This window comes from Onychostruthus taczanowskii, unplaced genomic scaffold (genome assembly GCF_017590055.1).
Source record: "Onychostruthus taczanowskii isolate IOZ18803 unplaced genomic scaffold, ASM1759005v1 scaffold35, whole genome shotgun sequence".
Lineage (NCBI taxonomy): Eukaryota > Metazoa > Chordata > Aves > Passeriformes > Passeridae > Onychostruthus > Onychostruthus taczanowskii.
Window position 1 is genome coordinate 4,679,461 of NW_024500905.1, and position 24,718 is coordinate 4,704,178.

Sequence of the window (24,718 nt, forward strand, 5' to 3'; positions counted from 1 at the left end):
CGCAAATTTTGTTGTGGTTTTGGTTGTTTTGAAACCAAACCAAACTCTATCTACAGCACTTGTCTGGCTTCAAGGTGTTGTCTGATGCCCTTGCAATTTTTGCTGTCCTCACAAAGCCTTTGGGTTTAGGAAGTGCTTCACTCCCTCCTCCAGAGAGGAAGGTGAATGTGGAGAGACAAAACTTACTCACAAAGGCTGACTTGCTCTAGGTCTTTGCATTCCCATCAAGCTCTACAGAGAAAACAACTTTATATGCCAAGGGCAGGCATTTAAATACCTAGAAATTACTGTCTTTTGGGACTGCATTTTCTGTTCCATTTCTCTGCCAGCTTCAGTTACTGTTGATGCTAAAACTAGCTCTTTTTTGAATGGGTGATCAAGATGTTAGACTGAACACTGTCCTCTTGGATCTCCTTCTTGAGCTCTGCTCTCCCTCCTTTGCTGCCTACAGGTAGGTCATTAGGAGAAGGTGGTTCCAATACTGATTTCAGTGAGAAGAGCCACAGGCTTAAAGAATTTTCTGAATTACCGAATTCCTCTTAGAGAAAGCATAATTAGTAAGTGAAATATCTAAATGGTTAAAAACATTCTGTGTTTCTCCAGAATTTCCAATATTTTATGAGGGGAAGAAATGAATATATTTTTTACTTTTTTCCAGTGTTCTGTTTTGGTTTTAAGTATACATGTTCTTAGAAGTTTCCATTAAGACATCCAGGGGAGTGCTAACAACTTGCTACCTTTATTCTGTACTTGTCTGGGAATTTCCTAAGTGAGGGAAGGGAAAATGAGAAGTGGAAGGGAGGAGGAAAGGAAAGGAAAAGAAGAGAAAGGGGAAAGAGATGCAAAAAAGGAAGAAGGAAAATAAATGGAAACTAGTACTTTTGAAAGAAGAAAGGCATTTGAAATGCTGAAGTGCTAGACAGCATTCTGCAAAATAGCTGTTTACTAGCATACTGTTTCCTCCTGTTTGGTAAAACTGAAATAATTGTGTGAGTTTTGTGCCTTATAGACCTCTTGACCCTGTATCCCAGTTGAAATTTGAAGATGTTTCCTCTGAGACTCCGAGGTTTGGGGGCTCTCAGTAGTATAAGCCCCACCTCTAGGAACAGCTAGACCCTTTCTGGGTCTACACATATAAGGCTTCTCCTGAGTAGGAGCAGGAGATCCTGTCTATGGCATCACACAGTTCCTAGTCCTGATATCAACAAGATGGGGGAGTGAGAGAGCAGCTGGGGGGGTGTCTGGCAGCCAGACAAGGTCAACCCACCATACCTGGGATCCCCCACAGGGCACCTTAGCAGGTGTAAATATCCAGTGGGTAGATCCCATCTACCTGCTCCTGGGATGAGTGATGATCTAGGTTTGAGGTGAGTAAATAATTCAACTCAGGGAGTAGCAATGCTTTTCAGTCCTGCATAGCTGAATATTCTAACTCAAAAATGTCTTGTTGAGGGGCACATTTTAAGGACTAGATTGCATTTGTGTTCTGTGTAAACAGAAGTGCTTGAAACTCACTACATTTTGGTGCTACACTGCTGATGCAGTGGCCTTTGTGTCCTGAATATGTTTTATGTGGAAAAGATTTTGTTTGATAAGCAAACAAATTAATTTTCACTAGAAGGCATTAACCAAAGAGAAGCATTAGTTGCTTTTAATTCCTAGTCCATTACTTCTAATTAATTATTAGGAAATATAAGGGGAAACTCAAAATGTAAGGGTCTGAGGGTGCTGAATAGATTGGTTTTTTGCTAGTGAAATCATGATGGGCCAGGGGTGACAATGTTAAAGTACTGCAAAAAAAGGATTGTCATGTTTTTATGCACTTTATGCTTCTACTTATAAATTGAAAAACAACATTACAGATGCTGTGTTCTCTTTAGAAATGTAATCTGCATGAAGTGACAGTTACAAATTTCTTTGAATTGACAAGTTTAAAAAAGCAAAAATCAGTGATAACATCCATGTCACCACTAGAGCTCACTGGTGTGCTTCTTGCTCTTATTCTGGTGGTTTTTGCAAAAGAAAATATAATGGCTTTGAGGGTCTTGTCCTCTGTGGAAGATTCAGCTAAAAACTTCCCAGTGAGACCCTATCACAGTGATTAATGCTGCAACATGTTTTACTGTGTCCACTAGTGGAAGTTAATAAAGATTTCAGTGATAACATAATCTCTACAGCATTTATAAATTTATGACAAGTATTTAATCTCCAAATCCACAAAACCCAGCATGTATTTTTAACTTTCAGTGGGAATTCTGACAGCTGTAAAATAAAGTTCACATCCTGGAGAATATTGGTGGAAGAGAACCATATTAAAAAGTTGATTATTTCCCAGACAGCAAGTGCTCAGTGACAGAGCAGCAGCCCAGTTGATTTAATAGACAGGAGGTGAAAAAAAGAAACCAAAAAGCAAGTTGGAATTTTTGTTGTGTAGCATTCTCTGGTCTGATCCAGAGAAACAGTCAGTTTGGGCCACAACCTGCCCAGGCTGTTTTCTTCCTTTCAGATATGGGAGAAGTATTTGTGGTCAGATCACTTCTCCCTCCCCACTGTTATGAGTGCCATAGCTCCTCTCCTGGTGCATGGTTGAATGCATGACATGACATCTGAAATAAGTCTCAAAGAGTTATTGATAACCTTGAGTCAAGCAAAAAGATGCCCACCTCTGAGAAAGAGGGAATATATGTCTTCAGTGCATTTTCTAGCATCATTTCTATATTGTAAAGTGAAGGTCAGGAATGCTGTGTAGTTAACAGCTCCTGGAGGCTAGTTCTGACCTCAGCCATGTGACCATCAATCCTGAATAGCTCAGATGAGTTGTCTGAAATTGTCTTATATTGCTGAGATGTAGCCTGACCATGAAGATAAAATGGAATATCCAGCAATGCCAGGAGAAGATTTGTTTCCTTGCTCAGAGTTAACAGACGACCAATTCTAAAACCTTAGTTGTGCAATAAGGTGCTCCAGTCAAACATGGCTATTTCTCTGATAAACTGAAAGAAAACAAAAGTATTCAATTTCAAAACCGAATTCTTCAAAGGAAACTTTTCTTCAGAGAAACTGAATTTTTTGTAAATATCATATTCGTAACCAGTCATTATAGTGATGCTTTTCAGCTTAAAAAATGCATCTAATTTGCAGAATTTAGGAGATTTTTTCCAATAAAATTACGTCTCTTCTCGATGTTTGGTCAAGGTAATTACGTAAACTCACACTCTTGTGGTTTTCAGTGGTACCTTCTCTGCACTTTCACGTCACAAAACTGGGGAAATTCTTTGTTTTCTGACCTCTGTACCAAAATTTCCATGTGGAATGTGAAGATGTTTACATACTGTGAGCATGATTTTTAGACAGGGGCTTCTCAAATCAAAAGCACAGCTCAAAACCTTTAATATTTCGATTCTACTCAGCTGTGGTATTTTGCATCTCAGTGTTGTAGACATGCCACCAGGGATCAAAGTAATACTCTAGAGATCCCACTTTCTTACTAGAGCAGGCATGTGCCAGCCATCTGTTCTATCTGCTGATAGAAAACATCAGTAAAGCTTCTCAAAGTTTTGCCAAGAAGAAAAGGGGGGATTTATTGCTCAGCAGAGATGAGTTACAAGGCACCTTGTAGTGTAAGCTGCATCTGGATTCCATAGTCATTTACGTGGCATGTGTGTAAACTACACAATTATTCTTTTTACACAGCAGTGTAAACCTGTGTCAAGTAAACAGTTCTTAAGATTTTCATTGTTTATCCTTTCTATAAATAATCAATTTTTAACCAAAAAATAAGCTAGTCATAAAGTATTTTCACTCCTTTTACAGCAGTAGCTGCAATGTATAACATAACTGTTGAAAGGCATTGGAACTAAGAAGGACACCCCAAGCTTCAAGACTATATTTTGTGAAATTGTACAGATTTCACTCCCTGTGTTACCAACACTTTTTCTGAAATAGAAAATCCAGGCTTTCCTCTTGTGTTGCCTTCCTCTGTTTTGCTTTCCTATTTGTGGAAGTGAGAATGTTTTCTGGCAACATCACCTCTTTTTACAGACAGTTTCACAGGTATATTCTTAGTGGTCTAAAGTTAATGCCATTAACAAGTAATGCTATAGAGAAAGTGCTAACACAAATGAGAACTAACTGAAATAATTTTTCATGTATTTAGTATCTTCTCTTGCTTTCACACTTTCCAAAGAGGTTTTTTTTGGGTAGCTACAACTATTATTGACTTGATTCTAGCCAAGTGGCTTATGTACATACAAAACAAATGTAAGGAACCACACTCTTCCCAGGGCATGCAGACATATGAGGAACATGGTGTGCCCCAGAGTTTGCAAAACTGAAATGTAGTGATATTTGCATAACATTGAACCGAATTTCAAGAGCTGAATACCTTATCTCAGAACAATGAGTTCCTGATTATTGTTTTTAAAAGTTTCAAGAAACTGCATATCAAAACCTCTTCTGTTTTGCGTTCCTGTGAGTTCACACTTGGCTTGTTAGCGTTTGTTCTTTTTTTATTTGCCTTTTTCTGTACAAATTCCACCATCTGAAAGATTCTACTTTACTTGTACTAGTCTCTTTTACCATGTTGGATTTTTTTTCATTCTGCTGAAAGGTTTTTGTTAGCTTTTTAACAGTTTATTTGTGGCCAAGCTCTTCACTGCATCAAACTGTAGTGAAGACGTGGTGGAAGTGCAATACTCACCTCGACTGGCTGGCAGGGCTGTGCCTGATGCAGCCCAGGCCTTCAGCACTGCCTCCCAGTGAGGAGAACTGAGGAGGTGGCACTGAGATGAGCAAGGTGCCCTGCTCCAGCTGGAGAGCAGTTGCTAGTGGTCCTCCTCGGAGGTCAGTCCTGGGTCTCGTACCCACAGAGAAGCAGCAACCCAAAATCTGCCTCAAATAAAGTAACATACATAAAGCAAAGACACTGATACTGTTGTGCAGAGGGACTAGGAGGCTTTACCCAGCTATGATACCTGAAGTCCTCCACAGTGTGTTCTGTTCATAAAACACCTCAGCAAAGGCTTTCAGAGATTTGAGGTGGATTTTTTTTTCCCAGACATACAACAAGAAAACCCCTGGGTTTTTTTTTTTTACATCTAGAATAAAAGTTTGCTTTGTTTTCCAGCCAGCTGGTGGAGTCCATCTTTTTTTGGCCATACAAGGAAAAATGGGCAATTACCTTTGAGCTGCTTCAGCACTTGCTGTCATCAGTGCTAAATACTTCAATAAATAACTTGGAGACCAAGCACCGCTTTCAGAGCTGGTCCCACAAATCCTCTGAAGCTGCCCCTTTGCCTGGATAAAAAGCTAGCTAAACCCAGCTGATCCTAAAGGAAATAAATATGCCTGACATCAAACCTGGCAGTCTCCCAGCCTCAGGTTTTGGCCCATCACCAGGCAAAATAAACTCCCAGACAGCAGCCCACTAATGAGAAGATCTGTCACCGGCTCTAGACACTGAAGCACAGAAACCAGCAGCAAGAGCCAGAGAGGCAGCCTTTGCAATAACAGCTGTCCAGAGAAGGAGAGGGCAGGCTCAGTACTTCAGTACTGTCATTATGAATCTGATTTTTCTCAGAACATGTGGAAGACGTGGACAGATCACAACTTGTTGATGAGCTGACGTTAAGCTCTCCCTGCAACATTTTCTACTTGCCTTCAGCTTGCAAATGTGTGAAAATTGATACAGCCAATGGCAATCTGAGACTCAAAACCTCATAGGCAAATAATCAAGTCTAGTGAACACCCTCAGTAAGGAGTACAAGTACCAACTTCAACCTGTTGCTTTCAAACTGCAGCAAACACTGCTCTCATTTTGCCAAGTTTGAGCCTTAGCCAGTTCTCTTTCTTGCAGAGGTTTTGGGGAATAAATTGAGCTGTTGAAACAGACTCTATTTGAGTAATCAGGTTGAAACAAATTCATTTTCCTGTTGTGAAGCCACACATACATAAAGTTTCTGCAAGCAGTTATGTGGCTGCAATATGCCTTGCAGAGACTGTCAGGGAGAACAGGCAGGTTGCACAGCAGAGCACACCTCAGAGAGGAAGAAGAGGCAAAAACCACTTATCTGGGTCTGTAATCATGAGCAGCAGATGATATGCATAACATATTAAGAGTTGAGAATTAATTTACCAGCAAAGCAGGTTGGCAGTTACCTTGATTGATATTTTTGTTTTGTTTTGTTTTGTGCTGGCTTTTTTTACCTCCTTCCTTCCAGTTTTGCACAGGTACCTGTATTTATATTGCATAGGCTTGATCTGATTTCTATATTAGCAAGGGAGGGTAGCTGAAAGCTGGTAACCCAACATGTTGATTCCCTCTGATCAGACCTGTGACGTGTTGGTATTAGGTACAGGGTGGAGCAGCTTATACTGAACCTTAAGGGCAAAAATTAGAAGTCTTCATCACGTCAAGAACCATGGGTTTCACATTTTTACTTAATCTAACTTTAACTTTCCTTTGATGGGAAAAGTCTGCACCTTATCCTGCCTACTGACAGTGTTCACATTTGAATTGTATCTGTGTGACTATCCTGCTTAGTTAATATTCCCTTTTTAGTTGTCTTGCCAAATATTCACAGTACACTTCATATTTTTTATAGCATCATGATGCTACTGTTACTTTCGTTCTATACTATGAATCACCTGACACCAGAATTAGATGTAAAACATTTCGACAGGCATATCATATTTGTATAATACCTTTATTCATCCAAAAGTAAGGGCTTTCTCATCCTATAAAATGCAATCAAAGAGTATAAATTTATTAAATTATGTTAATTAGGAAATACTTTAAAGGACAAGGTATCTGAGAGTTTCTGGGCAGGAGGAAGGGTGTCCTGGGGGTAAAAAGCTCACAATCTCTGCAAATTCTTGTAGAATCTCATGCTTTTCCACCACTTCCCAAACCCAACAACTCCGACAGAAACTTCTGTCTCTAGGTTTATATATGTGTTCCTGTCCCTGATTGCAAAGACTGAAGTAAGTGCAGTGGGGGCTTTTCCCCTCCCTGATTTAGAGCAGGATCATGCAAGGTTCTTCAGCCATTTCAGTGCCCTCCAGCGATGCAGGGAGCAGACCTGGCTGCTCAGCAAGGTTTTTGGTGTGGGACATTGCTCCCCTCCAGCATTTTTTTTTCTTCTTAAAAGTCTTGTGGACCCCATTCAGCCCAGTGCTACTCACTTCATTCATCAATAAAGGCTGGTTTGGAGTATTTGGGGAATCTCCAGCAGCCTATGACTCCAGCAGAAATTAGGGATTGTCAACATGTCTGGAATGTATTGAGTGGCAAAAAGAACAATTTGGTCCCAGTCTGCAACAGCAGACCAGATTTACCGTAGATACTCATCCAGGAATAAATTACGTCTCTGATCTTAGCAAAACTCTTGAATCCCAAATGGGACAATTGTCTTATAGCAGAGTGCAGACTTTTGCTGTCATTAGACTCCAGATTGTTTTTCATCACAGGTAAATTTGGGCTTTGGGAGATCTACGCATTCATTTCTGAGGCTGCTGTTCCTCTTGCATTTTCTCTAATATAAATGAGGTTAGGGTCTCTGCAAAAGATTCTTCTGGGGACCTTTCAGCTGCAGCCCTCCCTGACAGGATTTAGACTGACACAGGATAGGTCACGTTATCCAGAATTTAAAAAAAACACAACAGAAGGATGTAGCTTTCCCAAAACAAATTTCCTGCCTTTCTTAATGAGCCTTATTCCTGCAAGTGTGTTTAAAAGGTTCATCTGGAAGCTCAGCTTGATCCTCTGTCAAGTCAGCTGAGTCCAGGACTTGTGAAGATGCCTGTGCTGCAGATAGACTCCACCTGAACACAGGGAGGGAAAGTGGTTCAAGACAGCAGGTAAATCAGGTTCTAGCTGGGTTGAACTTTCTTCTGCAAGTGCTGGTCTATGTCCTTTGAGTGTACAGGAAGTCAAGGATGAGCTGGTTTTAAACAAGATACTTCATTTAAATGCTGGGAAATACACTGGACCTTAGCTCAGAAGACTGGACCTGTGAGGCTGGTACTGTAACCCGGGGATGAAGCTGTGCTGAGCCTGCCTGTGGAAACAGTCCCAAAGACAGAAAAGTTCTTTATAGAACCTGTTCAGTTTCCCATCAGAAACTGGGGATAGGATTATTCTTCCTTACTCTTCTCTGAAGAGAAGTCCATCTTGCTTTGAGTAATTCAGGGTGTAGTTATGGAGGACAGAACTGTGTGGCAGCCTCTATAGTACATGGAAATATGACAGCAATATGTGTCCACTTAGAAGAGTCTTCATTCAGTAGAAAAAGCAGTGTGATTTCAGGTACAACAGCAAACACACAAATTCCTTTTCAGATAGACTTAGAAAACTCTTAGTAGTGAATTTAGTTCTTCTTTCATGGTAGTACCTAGAATTTGCTTTGATCAATGACAGCCTGTGAAATAAGAAAAAAATTACTCTCAATTTTCACAAAAAATGTATTTGAAAATCCATGCAGTAGGTATTAAAAGAGAGCAGTGTTAAGAAAGTCTTTCCTCATGACTAGTCAGGGCAGAGTTGAATTTTTTCATCTTTCAAATTTTAAACACTAGTCTTCCTGCAAAATAAGGCTGAAGACCAGTATCTGCTGAGCAATAAATAAAGAAACTCTCAATCAGAGGTGCTGCAAACTTTCTGTCACATGGGTACACAAAAGTGGAGGTGTCCCTCTTTGAAACCCTTGAAGGACTCCAGTCTGACAGAAGCTGTTGTGAGATTTCATCACTTTTGAGAAAGGTCACTGCTTACATTTTGAAGAGAGATATTTATATTTATTATACAGGAGTGCCAGTTAAAGCCAAGATTGAAACACATGGACTTAATAAAGGCCAATTATGTGACCTTTGCTGTTTGCCACGCTTTTAACTTGTGTAAGTAATTGATTACACTTTCATGAGATCATAATCAGAAGGTTGTTCTTTGGTAATGGCGTGCTAGAGGAGCTTTATCCTCAACTTCAAAGCTACTCTGTGAGGCTTAAGAACAAAGGGTTGGAAGTTTGAAGCGTGGCCAAAATGAATCTGTATGCATTATCCATGTTTACCACCATTCAAGAGGTGGATTAACTTAGTCTTCGCCTGTGAGCTTTCCCTCATCACATCAGATGAGCCACCATCTCTAAGGTTTACATTTTCACTCTTAGAACTATTCTGCTTAACTAAATATAGTGTCTGTTCAGATCTATCATAACTAACCTAAATGCTTGTTAGTGCCATCGCTTCCCCAATTTTAAAGATTTTATTGAAATTATTTTACATTCCCTGTGAAGAATTTTCAGGGTAAATATTATTTATCAATGAATCTATCCAAAGCCTGAAACTGTAAACAAACTATAAGCTAAAGAAGCCCACCCAGGATCAGCCAACCAAGTTCTTCACTTACTTTTCAAGCTGTGAGGGGATAAAAAATAGCTCTGTGGGTTTTTCTCAGTGTAGATAGAGCCACATAGAAGCATCGCAGGTGGCAGTGGCAGGCCTGCAAAAACTTATTTTCTTATGAAGTAACCTGATGACACAGTGTTTTGTATTTTTTTCTCTAAGAGCAATAATAATTTTCTCCTATTTTATTAGCTTTGGGAGATGGGTATTTTGAGCATCCGTGATTGTTAAATGTCCACCAGAGAGAGCACTAATCTTTTCCTGGCTGAACAAAGAATGAATTAGCCCTTGCTGTGCTGGAACAAGAGCTAACTTTTCAGGAGAATAGCCTTTATTCATTTTCAGGATACCAGAGCAATATGTTTTGTTGAAGATAGCAAAGGCTTGTGTGTGTTTTAATTATTTTAAATCTGAACTCTTAATGGTATCTTTTTTTGGTATACTGTTTGCTTCTCTCCCCTTCCCCAAAGCACAATTTTCATCTGTAAGATATAAGACAAAACATTTTAAAGGAAGCATGTGCACCAGGCCTGGTTCATGCAGAGAAATATCATTCCTTGCTAGAAATTTTCAAGGAGTAATTAACTGTGCATATTTGTCAAAACCTTAGTGATTTTGTCTTCATTCAGCTTAATTTTTTTTTTTTAAAGTAACTAGTGAAGCTGTACTAAAATGCATTACAGAAAATGTGTTAAACAAAAAAAAATCTAAATATGGGAAGTTGGGCTATTTTGCTTTCTTTGGTTCCAAATAAAGCAAGATAGAGGAATGAGAAACTCCCAGACTTTCATCACTGAGGAGCTGTAAATTTGTTGTGACTCTTTTAAGAAAATCATGCATGCTGCATGCCTTTGTCTCCACGTGCTTGTGCTGAACCTGGAGGTTGCTGTGCATCCTTTTGCACAAGTGCTGCTGTCCCAGGCTCCAGCCTGCTGGAACAGCCCCACTGTCCCCACTGCAGGTGCCTCCTGCAGCAAGGGGTTGTCTCTGGTCTAAACCATACTGTCATTAGCAGGCTAATGATGGACAGGGATGTGTACTAGGCTGTTATTTGTCCCTCTGTCTCAGGAACCTGCTTTCTAGGCATGATGATGATTTTCAGAGTTAATGCTCCACTGATATACTTGGATTTTTCTTTTTCACCTTTGTTCCTCTCAAACCTCAATCTTTCTAGCAAGCTCTTCAGCCTCCAGTCTGAGATTGGTTTCAAATTACTGGTTCAAATGCTAGAGTGCCTCCAGAGCTCAGGGTCTTGTGAGAGAAAATATTTGCTCTAAATGACTAGTAGGAGCCCTGTTTCCCATGTCTCCCAAAGAGCAGACAGAAACAATGCTAAATATAATCTAAATCTATTATGTTGTGACCTTACCAAGCTTCTTGACAGTGATTTTTTGATATTACTTATCTTTATAGAAATTATTTTCTCATTATTTGGAGGAAAAGCTGATGTATTCTGCAAATATTTCAGACCATCTCCCCAGTGCAAAGCTTTCTTGGAAGCCTGTAATGTCACCTTTCAAAATCTGAGGCTTCTTTTAAAAGCAAATGATAAATTTCACTTTCCCAATTTCATAAATCATTCTGTTGGAGGACCTAATCTGCCATCCACAGCTGAATGCCACAGGAGACATTAAGCACCAGTTAGTCATCTTCCATTGGCAAAATCAGAGTTTTATACCATTCTTCTGAAACCATTAAAACCACAAGTAGTTATTGTTGAAAGTTTCGTGCAGGGATACACTCTATTGTTAAAAAGTCTTCCCTCTTGTGCATGGATTTTCTTCAGTCTGCCATGATTTCCTTAATGTGAAGAAAGCAGGCATAGAAGAGGCTCTACAGATTTGTGAGCATTTCACCACAGCATTGTCTAAATACTAATGTCACGTAATGTATTTTTCTTTGAGGTTGCCCATTTCTCTGAGTTCTAGTTTGTGTTCTTTTTTAAAATTTATTTGAAACAGCAAATATCTCTAGTCCTCCTTTGTGTGCGTCTCTGTTTTTTTAACCCTGCTGCTTCACTCCATTCTCATACCCTTAGCAGCTGATACTGGAAGATAGTCAGATTATCCTGTCTTCTATGTAAACTGGTTTTCTCAGAGCAGGTTTCAATATTGCTTCATGTTGTGGGAAGAGGTAGCATGGGAGCATGCCTCTCATTTTAGGTCTACCTCTTGAGGCTGACAGCAAGTTCCTGAGTGTTACACTGAGTGTAAAAATTGATTTATCCGCTCTGTGACAGGACCAATTGATGGGTTCTGCTCACATGCTAGGGCACAAAAATGGGCAGTCTGTAGGCAGACACTTTATTATCTGCTGGTCTAAGGAAGCTCCATTATGTTGTTCATTACAGCAGTGTCTAGACTGCAGTGCAGTAACAAAATGCTCACATGTATGTACATATTCCTGCTCTGGCCAGACTCCCTCGATAGCCTGGTATGCAAGGTACAGATAATCTTTGCTGGAATTCATCTCACTTTGCTTCATGCTTCATCCTGGAACACAGACCAACTTCTCTGGCCTAATGCAATTAATATCTTGGAGAAGCAATGGTCCATGGTGTAAACACCTAACAAACACATACGTTGTCTCACTTCGTGACTTTATTTATGGCATATGCAGCTGTGAGCATCTGCTATGGATAATGCAGTGTAGAATCTTCCAGTGTGTGCATAGCCAGAAATATTCATGGATCTGGGATAAAAAGGAACTTCTTTGATGTGTTTCTTCCTTTAAATATAGAAAATTGGCATTAAGATATATTTGTCATTTAATTGATAACAGAACATTCAGCACTGATCTCTTTAAAATAATGAGAAGAAAATATAGTTAATTTCTTACATCTACTTTCAAAGCTAACATACATTTGCTTCTTAATTAGAAAGGGTGCAGATTTCATTAGGTTATTGAACCATAAGATACAACAGTTCAAGCTGCTCTGCTTTGTTTTAAGTACTACAGTTCTGTGTCTATCATGTAAAATAAAGAAAACATAAAGCATATTATTGTGAATTCTTTGATAAAACACAAAAGGAAAAACAGGCATCTGAATGGTCAGAGAACTTCAATGCAGTAGATCTTGAACCAAGGAAGGGAGATCTGTATATCATTTAAAACCAAACTGCTGACAGATGTTTTCTACAATACTTGTTAGAGGGCTTCATTATTTTTATAACCTTTTAAATTCCTCTGATTTCTAGAAAACAGCCATTCAAAGTCCATAAAAGTTAATCCCAACCAAGGAATTATTTGCCTAAAGTGAAATTTCCTCTGTCTGCTCTACCCACATGGGGAACTGTTAAAGGGCAGCTGCTTGGGGCTACCTGCTGCCTGAAAGCACCAGCTCCCCAGACTGTTCACACAAGGTGTGCAGGGGTCCTTGCCTCAGTTTCTGAGGATCCCAAACAAAGATTTTCCACAGAAGTAAAGCATACTTCTCCTCAGGTTCTTCCTGAAGTCAAGCCAAAATCCTTTGTCCTTGCAAAGTGTGCAACTTTGAGCTGTCAGTGATCAGCAATTTAATGCAAACCCCATTTTCTTTACCACCTTTGACAACACTGTTTATAAGGTTTAGCTTCACTACCAAGTTTAGATCTTCACATACCAGAGAGTTCGTAGGCCAGCTTCAAAAAAAAAAACCCAAAAAGCCCCACAAAAAAAACATGAGAGTGCCTTTATAACGGAAAAGGGAATTACAGATTATGGATTTGTTCCCTTTACTGTCAACAATATCCAAGCAAATTTTGTTCTCACTACCAGGTCACTCACAATGACCACTTACAGCATAAATTACAGTAGTCACTAGACAATATTTTAATTGCACAAACTTACATCTTCAATTAAACATCATCATTAAATTTCATGGTGGATTTGAGCATGGTAAATATTTGCTGAGAGCATGTTGTTTGTTTTTCAGTCATGATGATTAATGCAAGTGAATTGGCAATTGGAGTTGGCAATCAACTCCAATTACAGCAGGACAACATTGGCGACTCAATGTAGGGTTAGTGTCAAGACAGATTTCCTCCAAATAGGTAGGATTTATGGCAGTCAAATCATGTTTTAGATTCACAGATTTGAGGAGTGAAACTACTCTGCTTCACTGTGCAGCCTCTGTAGACTAGGATTTTTGTATATAACTTTTATGTCAAAATTTAACCAGCTCAGTCTGGTATGATTTGCCAACATACTCTGCAGCACATGACTTTGAAGTTATGCTAGCTGGATCCACCTGAGGTGTTTCAGCTCTTAGATTCTATTACTTCAAGAAGTTCAGTTCCTGTCAACTCAGCAGATGTACAAACTTTTGCAGAGAAATGGTGAGAGCAGTTATCTCTCCACAGTGCAATGTGTGGCTTTTCTTCTGAGCTGCCTGTTGCTTGTGCAATGTCTCTTCCCATCTTTTGAATGTGCCATCAGATCATACTCCTGCCTCAGGCACTAACCACTGCTACACCTCTGCCCTGGTTAGAGGAATTACTTCCTTCAGCAGCAGTGACTATTGTGGCTCATGCAGCAATGAGTCCCTTTTTCCATGGGGAACTTTCTTTTTGTCTTTGTCCTTAGGCACTAGAAAATTTGCCCTAGAAAATGAGATTCCAGTCCTTTTCCTACAAATTGGGAATCTGGCTTACAAGCTGACCTTCTACCACAGTGTGTCTGGAATGGAAATACGGGAGTGGAGCTATTTGGACTAGTTACCAGTTTTTGTTTACTAGAATAATAAGAACATAATGTTTTAATATCCCAGGTCATAACTCATTATGACCTGGTTTAGATACGACCAAACATCAAAGCTAACCAATGAGAAACAGACAGTGGAGCCTTGACTCACTCACTACACTATTCTATAGATGTGTGGAGATATATAATTATTTTTCTGAACCAAAGTTTTATTTGAAAACAAAAATGTTCACAGTCTGGCTTTATGGCTTTTTTTCATATTTTGGCATGGTATATTGTATTGGAAAAAAAAATGTCTTTAATTAAAAGCAGCATTTTGAACACTACCCCAGACTTCATTTTTCATCTCTGGTTTTACTGTTTCTCTCCATGTCCTGTCTCCCTCACACATTTACTCCATGTGTTTAACCCCTGCTTAAAACCTTTCATTGTTTCCTGCCCTATTGTTTTGCAAGTCCTCCTCTGACATCTCTGTGCCTACACAACACCCTCTGAAGATTGTCCATGTAGAGTATAGCCCCTCATGCCATCTCCTCTCTGATATGGGGTCTCCTTACTGTCCCTACAGAGCAAGTGGATGTGCTGCCAGGGCTGATCAGGAATTTCATAACAACTGTTCTACCCCCGATCATGAGTGCTTTTCTGGTGTCTTCGGTCCTTCTTGTACTAGGGAACCAGGATATTACAGGAGAAAAAGGACCTTGTTCTAGCTAAGGACATGGACAGACATCTTATAGACATAAACTAGCCATCATTTATCAGCCCAAATTTCGGCTTTAATCTCTCTTTGCTGCACTGTTTTATCTAAAAGGTAGACAGAATAGTACTGTCTACCATCAGTGAGCAGATGGAAACACATTTTTGCCAGTGCCCATGCTATGGTCTCAAGCACTTACCTGAGACCAGCAGATGGAATTACTTGTAATACCTTGTATGCTTCATGGTAAATGAGATGCCACAATTTAACATAAAAGTTTCATTTCCACTTGCTCTGCACACCAGCAGTTGTGCTACTGACTGTAGTGGAAGCCTCTAGTGATGGGCTAAGGTGCATACATCTCAGGTGTATGTGGTGTGTACTGCCACGCTGCAGACACATCATGGCACTTTGCATCAATTGTGAAGAACTCTTGAGCAGATGACCCAACAGAGAGGCCAGGCTCCTGAGGACAAAAGTACCAGAGCCTGCAATCTGTGCCACAATGCAGGTGCTTATCTGAGGTAGGATTAAGGTCATGGAAAGTAGTTTTTAAGTCATGCTGAAACTTTCTAGGGATCCTCCAAACAGGTCATTGATGTTGCAGTTAATGAGTGACATGAAGCCAGCTTGGTAGGAGAGCTCTCAGCTCCACCCTTGGAACAATGTAATGGAGTGGGGTTGAACAAGGCAGTGTCAGAGCTGTAAAAAGATATGTGTCCTGTTGTGGTGCCCCAGCAGCATGGCTGCTCACTGCCTGGCGCTGTTTGCCCAAGGCAATGCGCTGTGCAGATCACATGAGATTATCCAAGAGCAAGCCTGGATAATCTCATGCCACGCTTGTACGTGCACTCATGGTACAGGCAGGTCATCCAGGCTGACAGTCAATCCAGGAGGATTCTGCTCAAAAACCAGCTTTAAGAATGAGCTTAGTGTTCAGATATTTCTGTTGTCTGCCAGATGAACGGTGTGGGTCGTAAAAAACATCTTCTCTGTATAACATTGCTCCACTATATGCATGCCATTTTCCTTGCTGATATGCTGCATGCTGATTACTGTGTATGGTCACTCGCAATCTGTGAAATAAGAGGATATTATCTGAAAATTATGTTTAGATGAAGAAGTGCTCAGGGAAATTATTGAAATTAATCCAGTGAGTGTCGTCATGAAAAGTGTAGTAGTTCTGCTATAGTTTATGTGCTCAATAGTTTGCTTCTGTGAATACAATTAAAATAAATATATTTTATTTTCATTTTTCATTTATTTTGTCGTAGGCTGAGTACTACTATGAATTCCTGTCTTTGCACTCTTTGGATAAAGGCATAATGGCTGATCCAACTATAAATATCCCCCTGCTTGGAACAGTTCCTCATAAAGCATCAGGTTTGTACTGTTGTTATCATAAATTTTGTTTCTGTAAAATATGTTCTATGGCCAGTAAAGTCTAAATGTTTCATTATGAATTGTAGTTCTGAAGTTTATTGCCTAAAGCAATACTTGCCACAATGCTTGGCACCGAACAGTTTGTAATTGCCTTGCCTAAGTACAGCAGCATATTTTGTCTGAGTCAAGACACATGAAGCTTTTACGTGTGAATAAATCAGCAGAAGCTTGTGCAAAATTGTTGCATAAAATTCACGAATGCTATTACTTAAGTTGTACAACTTTTGGAAAACAAATTCTTTGATCACAATCAGAAAAGTTATCAAATGATTCTGTTTCTCAGAAGCTGCAGTTTGTGGTGGTTCTGCTTTCATTTGGGGTCATCAGGCATTCAGGTCAAGGACACAAGTTCTAGTTTAGGATATGATCATTTATCATTTATCCCTTAGTTGTGCATTCTTAATCCTTCACTGGAATCTACAGCTCCATAGCAGAGGCTGAGCCCAAGCCAATGCAAATGCTCCAGAAATACCATGGTGTGTAGTGAGCTGATTTGAGTAAAAAAGCTTTCCATAAAAGAGTATTGAATCCAGTTAGTTCTGAAGTGGATGAATAACACTTTATGTGATCTGTTTCAGAGTTCATCCATGGTAGCCTCTGTTAGGAAGGCAGAAATGTGTATCTTGATGACAGCAGTGTCTTAGTGATCATTGTTTCCTAAATTACCTTAACCAACCTGTAGGATAAATGTGGGAAAGAAATGAGTAATAAAACAGGCGGATTGGACTGCAAATGAAGCACTGATATAGAGGTTTTCATCTCTGATGAGTCTTTATTCCTTCTCTCTTTTTCAGTGAATAAATTCTGAAAGTTGGTGTATAATATACTCCATTTTCAGCTTGCAGTAGATTGCCAGTGAAGTAACGTTTCAATACAGCTTTTTGCCATGACACCTGGAATTTAGCTTAAATGATTGGTCTCTCCATTCAGTGTCCAAATAAGGCTTTAGTGCTGTAGGGCCCCTCTATCCTGTATTTGCCTTATGGCCAATGGTGGCCATAAGAAGACCTGTGGTAGAGCAAAAGGAGGACAAGCACATGTGACACTTCTGTTTACCCTCTCAGCTTTTACTGCCACCCTCTCAGCTTTTACTGCCTTCAGCTTGGACGATTTCCTGTGTCTAAAGTGATTTGTCTAGTTCATAAGCTCCACATGGGTTATAGGTCTCTCTTTCTAGTACTTCTCTAGGCTGTCCTTGAGTCCCTATCATCTTCTGTTATCTCCAATCACCTTGGCAACGAGTTCACTGCCATCCATTGCATGAAGATCCTCCTCCTGTTTTTTCAAGTCTGGCTGCAACAGCTTCATCTGATGGGCACTGGTCCTTGCACTGGTAGAGACAGTAGTCAATCTACACTGATCATCTTATCCATCATTTTGTGCACATCTATTATGTATCCCCTGATTTTTTGTCTCTTTGCCAGACTTTGAAGAGTCACAGCCTAATCAATTGCTTCTCATTGGATGCAGCCTTGTCCTTCTCTTAGCTTTCTCTAATTCGGTAGGTCCTGAGATGAGGTACCAAATTCTCCTTGGATTTAAGCGCGATTTAAATCACCTAGGTTCCTTAGGCTTATTTGAAAGCCCATTGCCAAGTCCCAGAATTGGTAGCTGATTCAGTGCTCACAACATGGATATTGTTACACCTAAACACAAGGTAAGAAGTTAAGAAGGCTGGAGATGCTTTTCAGTGGGAACTTAAAGAGCTAAGACTGCTCTGCTTGTGCAAAAGAAGATATCTGGGAGGAGTGTGGATACCTGCCCAGTGAGAAACAGCTGGCTGCTCATTTCTGGCTGCAGGGAGAAGCCTATGAAAGTCCAGTGGTTCAATCTGAGGTTAGCAAGTTCAAAACAAAGTGAGTCATTTTTGAGGCAGTGATTAACATCTTCAACACCACACTCAGAGAGGTGAACACAGCTACAGGTCTGTGACCAGAAGCAATGCAGTGGCCTGTGACTGAGATAGGGCTGGCCCCCTAAGTGGCCCGAGGTGGCCCCTGTGTCCCTGTGTGACCCAGGCAGTGCAGTGCTGGTGCAGGCTGGTGTCACCAGGCTGCTGGCACAGCGCTGCTTCGTGCGTCTCATGCAGCCCCCACAGCCCAGCAGACAGGCTCAGGAGACCTCTCCATGCCCACTGCTGGTGCTGAGACATTAAAATATAGGTGCTGAGCATCCAAAGGTGCTGAAATCTCTCCAAGCTCAGAAGCAGAAATCAGTGTCTTCTCTGAGTGCAACACCATCTCTGCTCTGTGTGCCGTGCTGGTAGAGAGTGACAGTGGGCTGCAGGACTGTGTATGGGCTCCCACTCCTTGCCAGACCTTTCATGCCTGCTTCTGTTGAGATTGGTCATTCAGAGATGTCCCTTAAGCAGTCCCACAGGAGACTAAAGATGTTTTTTGTTGTTGGCCTTGGCATATTTTCTTAGTGGGTCAGGCAATTGCTTGCAAACTTGAAGAGTTTGCAGGCATCCAGGAGTTACTCTTAGCCTGCTTCTACTGAAGACAATTTAGAGAACCTCAGTTTCCTAAGCAGAGGGAAAAGGCATGACCTCCCAGACAAAAAGTATTAAACCTGCATCCTCTGCATCGTAGCAGAGCATTCTAATTACTGCCTAAAATTAAATTAGGTTTAAGTCACTAGGTTTCCTTAGGTTACTTTTCAAATTTGTTAAACTTTCCTTGTTCCTGTTAGAGCCATATGCTCTGCAGCCCTGGATACAAGTGCTCCAGAGGATACAGAAGTACAGATGTGCAGGGGAGGCTGTTGTCTGGCGTGGTGGGAGGATGGTTAACAGAAAGAGGTCCATATCTGTGATTTCCTCTCCTTGTTTTTAGCCAGTGATGGACAAATGTAAACTGCATCCTGAATTAGGGAAGCAGGGACCAGAGCTGAGGTTTGCCCTGCTGTGGCCCTGGTCAACACTGTGATGGGCCATAGGAGCTCATGGCTGTGTTTTTTGCTGCAAGGGACTTCTCTCTGTGCTTTGGTTTGACTGTGGTGCTGTTGGTGGGTGCTTAGCATCATTCAAACAGGCATAAAAATGCAAAGATTCAGGAAGAGCTTAGGGGCTTTATTTCAACTCTGAACCACCACAGAGTTCAGCCAGGATCCAGGTGGTTTTTGCTCACAGGAGGGTCCTTTACTGCATAGCTGTGTGCCTAGCTGTGCAGACACATGAGAAGTCCAAAAATTCCAGAGTGGGCAGTGCTGGAATAAAAGGTTTATGATCTGTGGTCTTGGACTCTAGGGATGTATTGCTGAGTTTTTCCCTAGGCATTTAAACCACAGCCAGATGTCAGGGGAGTTCAGGGGTTGCTACCAATTCAATGAAATCTAGATACAGCTATAGTGCTGTCATTAACAGTCTGCCACACCTTCCTCCTCATTGCAATTTGTTCAACTAAAACACATCCTAATCCAAGCTCTGATTTCCTGCACTTATGCTATAAGGAGGTTACTAGAGTTTAAAAAGTTTGCAGCATTTAAAATGTATTTTTAAAATAATCAATTGTGTTTCCTTCTTGCCACCTGGTTACATGGTTTTGTTCTTTGCAAAGGTTGGTGCAAAAGCCCTTTGACTATGTAATTGCTTTAGAATGAGAACTGCAAGGCACCTCTCTGTTTGTAGGACTTACCAGAGGTAGAATATGTTTTAGCAATAAATTATTCTGTATTTTAGCAAGGTACCAAATAACAAAAATGGCCAAATTATGGCTTGCAAAATTTTTATAACAAGCAATCTAAAACAACCCAAATGTAGGGCTTTTAGCTCTATTTTATTAGGAAATCACAGACCAGCTTCAGAAGGGAATAAACAATTTCTGTTAGTTGGATTTGACTTATCAAGCAGCTAAGAAGAGCCAATTTTGAAGAAAAGAGATAAAATCATTGCATCTGAAGATTATTTAAGATCACTTGTGACAATTACAACAGAGAATTCCACAGTTCTGAGGTATTGGTCTTACTTCATCATTAAAATACTCCAGATTTACTGGCCTTAATTAGTTGCTTAAACTCTTTGTATTTCAAAAGTGTTTGAACACTTTTCCTGGAAAAGCAATGTCCAAATGTCACTACGCTTAATTAGTTCTGTCAGAATGAGGTGTCTCTGTCTTCTTTTAACAAACTGCACCCATGATCATACTTATCAAGTGTATCATTTGTCAGCACTTTATTGAGTAAGTTTTCATTAGATCAGTATCTTATTTAGGTAATAATTGCAATACCCAAACGAGAAAAACTTACATAAAGTAACATTTTCCCTTAATATACATTTTTACAGAAGTCATAGGACAGCCCAGAAAATTTAGACTCAGAAGTGATAAGTTCAACTCAGAAAATCAAAAGTAGGCTTCCAGCTTGTTTTGATATAGCCTTAGGTACCTCCACATGAGTAATTTCCTCATCTCCAAGAAAAGTATGGTTGTGTTAAGATCACTGTCTGCACTATAGATTCTTGGGGTTATTTCAGCAAATGAGCACAAGCTCTTCTCCTGTCCTGCTTTACTTCTAACCCTAGAGCCACCTCTGAATAAAGGGATCTGTGTTACATTGTTTCATCAATAGCATTCTTCCAAAGCTTAGATACATCTATAATTTTATTTTTTTAGTATTGCAATGTATGCTTTTGTATGTATGTATATATGTGCATGTAAATGTAAGTGTTATTGGTATTATTATCCTTTTAGTTGTTCAGGTTGGATTTCCTTGCCTTGGAAAACAAGATGGGGTTGCTGCATTTGAAGTGAACGTGATCATAATGAATTCAGAAGGCAATATTATCCTCCAGACCCCTCAGAACGCCATCTTCTTTAAAACCTGTCAGCAAGGTAACACTGAAGAAAACATGCTGGAATGCTGTTAGACCAGGTCACCTAACTGTCTTATGTTTCATTTAGGATAAGAGCTCGAGAGGATGGAAGTAAAGCAGTCACACAATGTGTAGCAATCATGGTGAATTCCAGGCTTTCTGGCTCTGTATGCATTTGCTGATCATTTACTACCTGGTTACTGAGCCTTTTCTTGCAGATCTCCCTTAGCAAAATGAGTTGGAGACATTTCTCCCTCCCCCCGTTCACTGCTCATCACACTAAGAGCATTGATAGAGATGTATCATATGAAAAGCCCCTGTTGGCAAACAATTCAAGGTTCTTGGAGGAGAGCGAGTTCTGTGACAGCACATTCCAGAGATGGCACATCATCTGGGGAACTGGCCTTCTGGGAGCTATAGTGGGGACACTGGTATCAATTAATGCTGTCAGTGCCTCGGTTCCAGCTTGGTGTCCTTAGTTCCCTAAATCTCAAACTTGCACATCCAAACTGAATACAAAAATCTTAATTCAGAACATTTCTGCAAAACTTGGCTTTACCTTCTCTGTAGCTCAGGTGCAGCCTCTTGGCTTTTGATACAGGTAAAATGGTGGAAGTTGGTGTTCAGTACTTCCAGTTATCAGAGGGCACGCTGGCAGGAGAAGAGCCATGAATTTTTTGCAGTGTTTGCTTGGAAAGGAGAGCACTTGTTTAGTCAACTGATCTATGAACCATAAGCACTGTGTAACAAGACTTTCTGAATTAATTCAATACACCACAAACAACTATAATTATCACTTTAAGCTGAGGCTATGGAAATTGAAAAATCAGTGTCCAAGATAGGATAATTATCCCATATCATGTGCAATTGTATCAAATTAACCCATGACAGGGCTGATGTACAAAGAACAAGATTTTTTTCTTCCCCTATTACATCTTCGTTCACAGTCCCACATTTTCTTCACTGCACTATTTTCTCTGAGATAATTGGCTGTAGTGTGGCTTCAAAGAGAGAGTAGTGGGAGCAAAAGCTGTTTATTCTTTGAAACCTCACTATGCCCAAATAGCAAAGCTGCTTGTTCCCTTTGAAGCCTTGCTGCTGCCAATTAGCCCAGGGAAAGTGGAGGAGGGGGAGAAGAAGTGGGCAGAGAAACAGGAAGAAAAATGGAAGATATAAGTACAAAAAAACAATCAGATCTCATGTATGAAGTTGTGTGTCTGGTGTAAATACAACATAAAACTTTTCGTATCTTTTTATTTTCAGTTCAACTCAAAGATACTGAACTTAGTAAACTTTGAAAATAGCATTGGGGTATTCTAATAGGGAGAGCAGAGTTACAGGTCTGTATTTTGGAAAATAATGGCTTAAAGAGGAAGGGCTCCAGACTCAGTTTAGTCATAGCAGTCATCCAGGTTATCATTTCTGTGTTATTATTTGTAGTTAACATTTTTATACAAGCTGTAATATCTAACAATTTAGCAGTATTGCATCATATGACCTCTGAAGAAACCTGGGGTTGATTATTGTCCCAGTCCTTTGTTCATGGAGCCAGCTGAGAGACACAGGGAAGATTTCCCAAACTTTAGAGACACGCAGAGGAGGAGCTTTGTCACGCATCTTTTCCTTACTGGACACAGGGCAGGAATGGGAGTTATTCCAGTATGGGCTGGAATAACTCCCATTCCTGCCCTGTGTCCAGTAAGGTGAAAACAGCAGTGTTTTAGGACAGATGCTGAGATGCATAAGAATGTCTTTAGTGGTTGGTGTTAGAGTAGGTGGTAGTTTCCTTCCTCTGAAACATATCATACATGTTGAAGAGCTCCTGTCAGGGCTCTAGTCACTGTTTGCAGTTGTTCTTGGCCATACAGAAAGGCCCCAGCAGAGGAAGTGAGGGGAGCAAGGGAGCAATTTTGTGGATAAGAGATGATTTGTTGTGTCTAAGAGGTGGTCACAAAGAAAAAATATGTTTTCCTATTTTTCTGCTTGAAATGGTATGCATTTAAGCATGCATTTTTTTGGTAATGAATAGCAGCTCTGCATTTGAGTACAAAGAGAGAAGCATTTCCAGAAAAAGTCCTAGAATACAGTGTTAGAACACAGTAGGACCAAAAATCCTTTACTACAATTACTACGGCTGCAAACAGCTTTACTTTTAAGGAATATCATTTTACCTCAGAGGTTTTGAACCTTCTCACTTGGAATGTTACACAACAGAGCATCAAGATGAGGCGGTGGTGCCTACCACTGATCCCTACCGATGCTGAGTTTTTCTAATGGGAATAGGCAGTCTCTCCTGCCTGCCTTATTCTCCGTGAGGGATCTGGGAAGGCATTTTTGAGTAATTGTTTTTATACCCAGCAGCCCTTTTTTATGGTGTTCCATAGGGCTTGATTTCGTGTGCCCTCTTGTTTGATGGGCTCTGGTGTTTTGAGGATAGTGGTGGCACCCAGAAGTATCTTTCATCCTTGTATAATCCTGCCAATGTTGCTAAATGCTTTTACATATTTGATCGATAACCGAGATATGAATGAGAGCTGATGATGATGCAGAACTGTTGTGCAGGAGGGCTTTCATCTTCCTTTCTGGCCTTCTTCCATTTAGCCTTGATACTCACTCTTTCATGTGAACACAGATTTCATCATTGTCACCTCAGCAGTAACAGATGTGGTAATTAATGCAATGCAAGTTGCAGTGATGTCTGCTTCAGGCTGCAGAAATCGAAACTGGTCCTGCACACTAAGGGTAGGTCTAACCAGCCATGCAAGTTCTGCACTAAGTTGCCTGCTCATTTCCACACAGAAAATAAATTACTGGATTGAGCAGAGCAGAGCATCCACATAGAGAGATGAAAGTGCAGAGTCCATCAACAAGTGCATCACCCATGTGAACATGTGATGGAACATCTATCTGTAGACTACTAAAAGAGAAACCAATTTATCTTGAAGAAATCTTAGCTGAATTTCCATTTCTTCAGTGTTTGTCTGCCAGCAAATATTTAAACTCTTATGTCAAAGAAATATATTAATGCTACTGAGATCTGGCTGGCAGCTGAAGTATATAACATTTTAATTATGATTGTTGTTATATTTTCTGAAGCGGAATGTCCAGGAGGATGCAGAAATGGAGGGGTTTGCAACGAAAGACATGTCTGTGAATGTCCTGATGGATTTTACGGGCCTCATTGTGAGAAAGGTAATTTAATACAAAATCTCAACTGTCTTCTTTACCACAATCTCAAGAAAACTGTATCTCCTGCACTGTAGGCTCTCCAAAAATTAAGAATGGCCTGTTTTGAAGATTTCGTATATTTTGAGTTCATACATGTAAGAGAATTGTTATTGTCATCCATGGTCTAGTAGAAATACGAATTGCTTACATGAGAAATATTTTCCCTTTCACAAATTACTTTTAACAAAAACTGATGCAATAATTAAGTGATCCTTAATCACAGGGAATCCATCTGGCAAGAAGATTAAATAAAATTCTTCTGCTAATGAGGACTAGCTGTGAAACAAAGCATAGTGCTTTGTTGCTCTGCATTTGGTTATTTGCAGACAAGATCAGATATGTAAGCAGGCTGAAAACAAAAATGGGAAGATGAAGGGAAGATTCTCTTTCTCTTCCATGAGTGGATAATAGCCCAAACCAACATTTCCAGGAGTGAAGAGCCAGGAAATTGGTGTGACTTG

At 40.2% G+C, this 24,718-nt stretch overlaps 1 protein-coding gene across 1 annotated transcript in view; it reads left to right on the forward strand.

Moving 5' to 3' along the window:
* WIF1 (WNT inhibitory factor 1) overlaps positions 1-24,718 on the forward strand; it is a 36,222-nt gene that overhangs the window by 1,240 nt on the left and 10,264 nt on the right. The window contains exons 3-5 of the mRNA XM_041411292.1: positions 16,051-16,159; positions 20,908-21,048; positions 24,126-24,221. Coding sequence (XP_041267226.1) covers positions 16,051-16,159; positions 20,908-21,048; positions 24,126-24,221 — 346 coding nt within the window. The remainder of the gene's footprint in view (positions 1-16,050; positions 16,160-20,907; positions 21,049-24,125; positions 24,222-24,718) is intronic.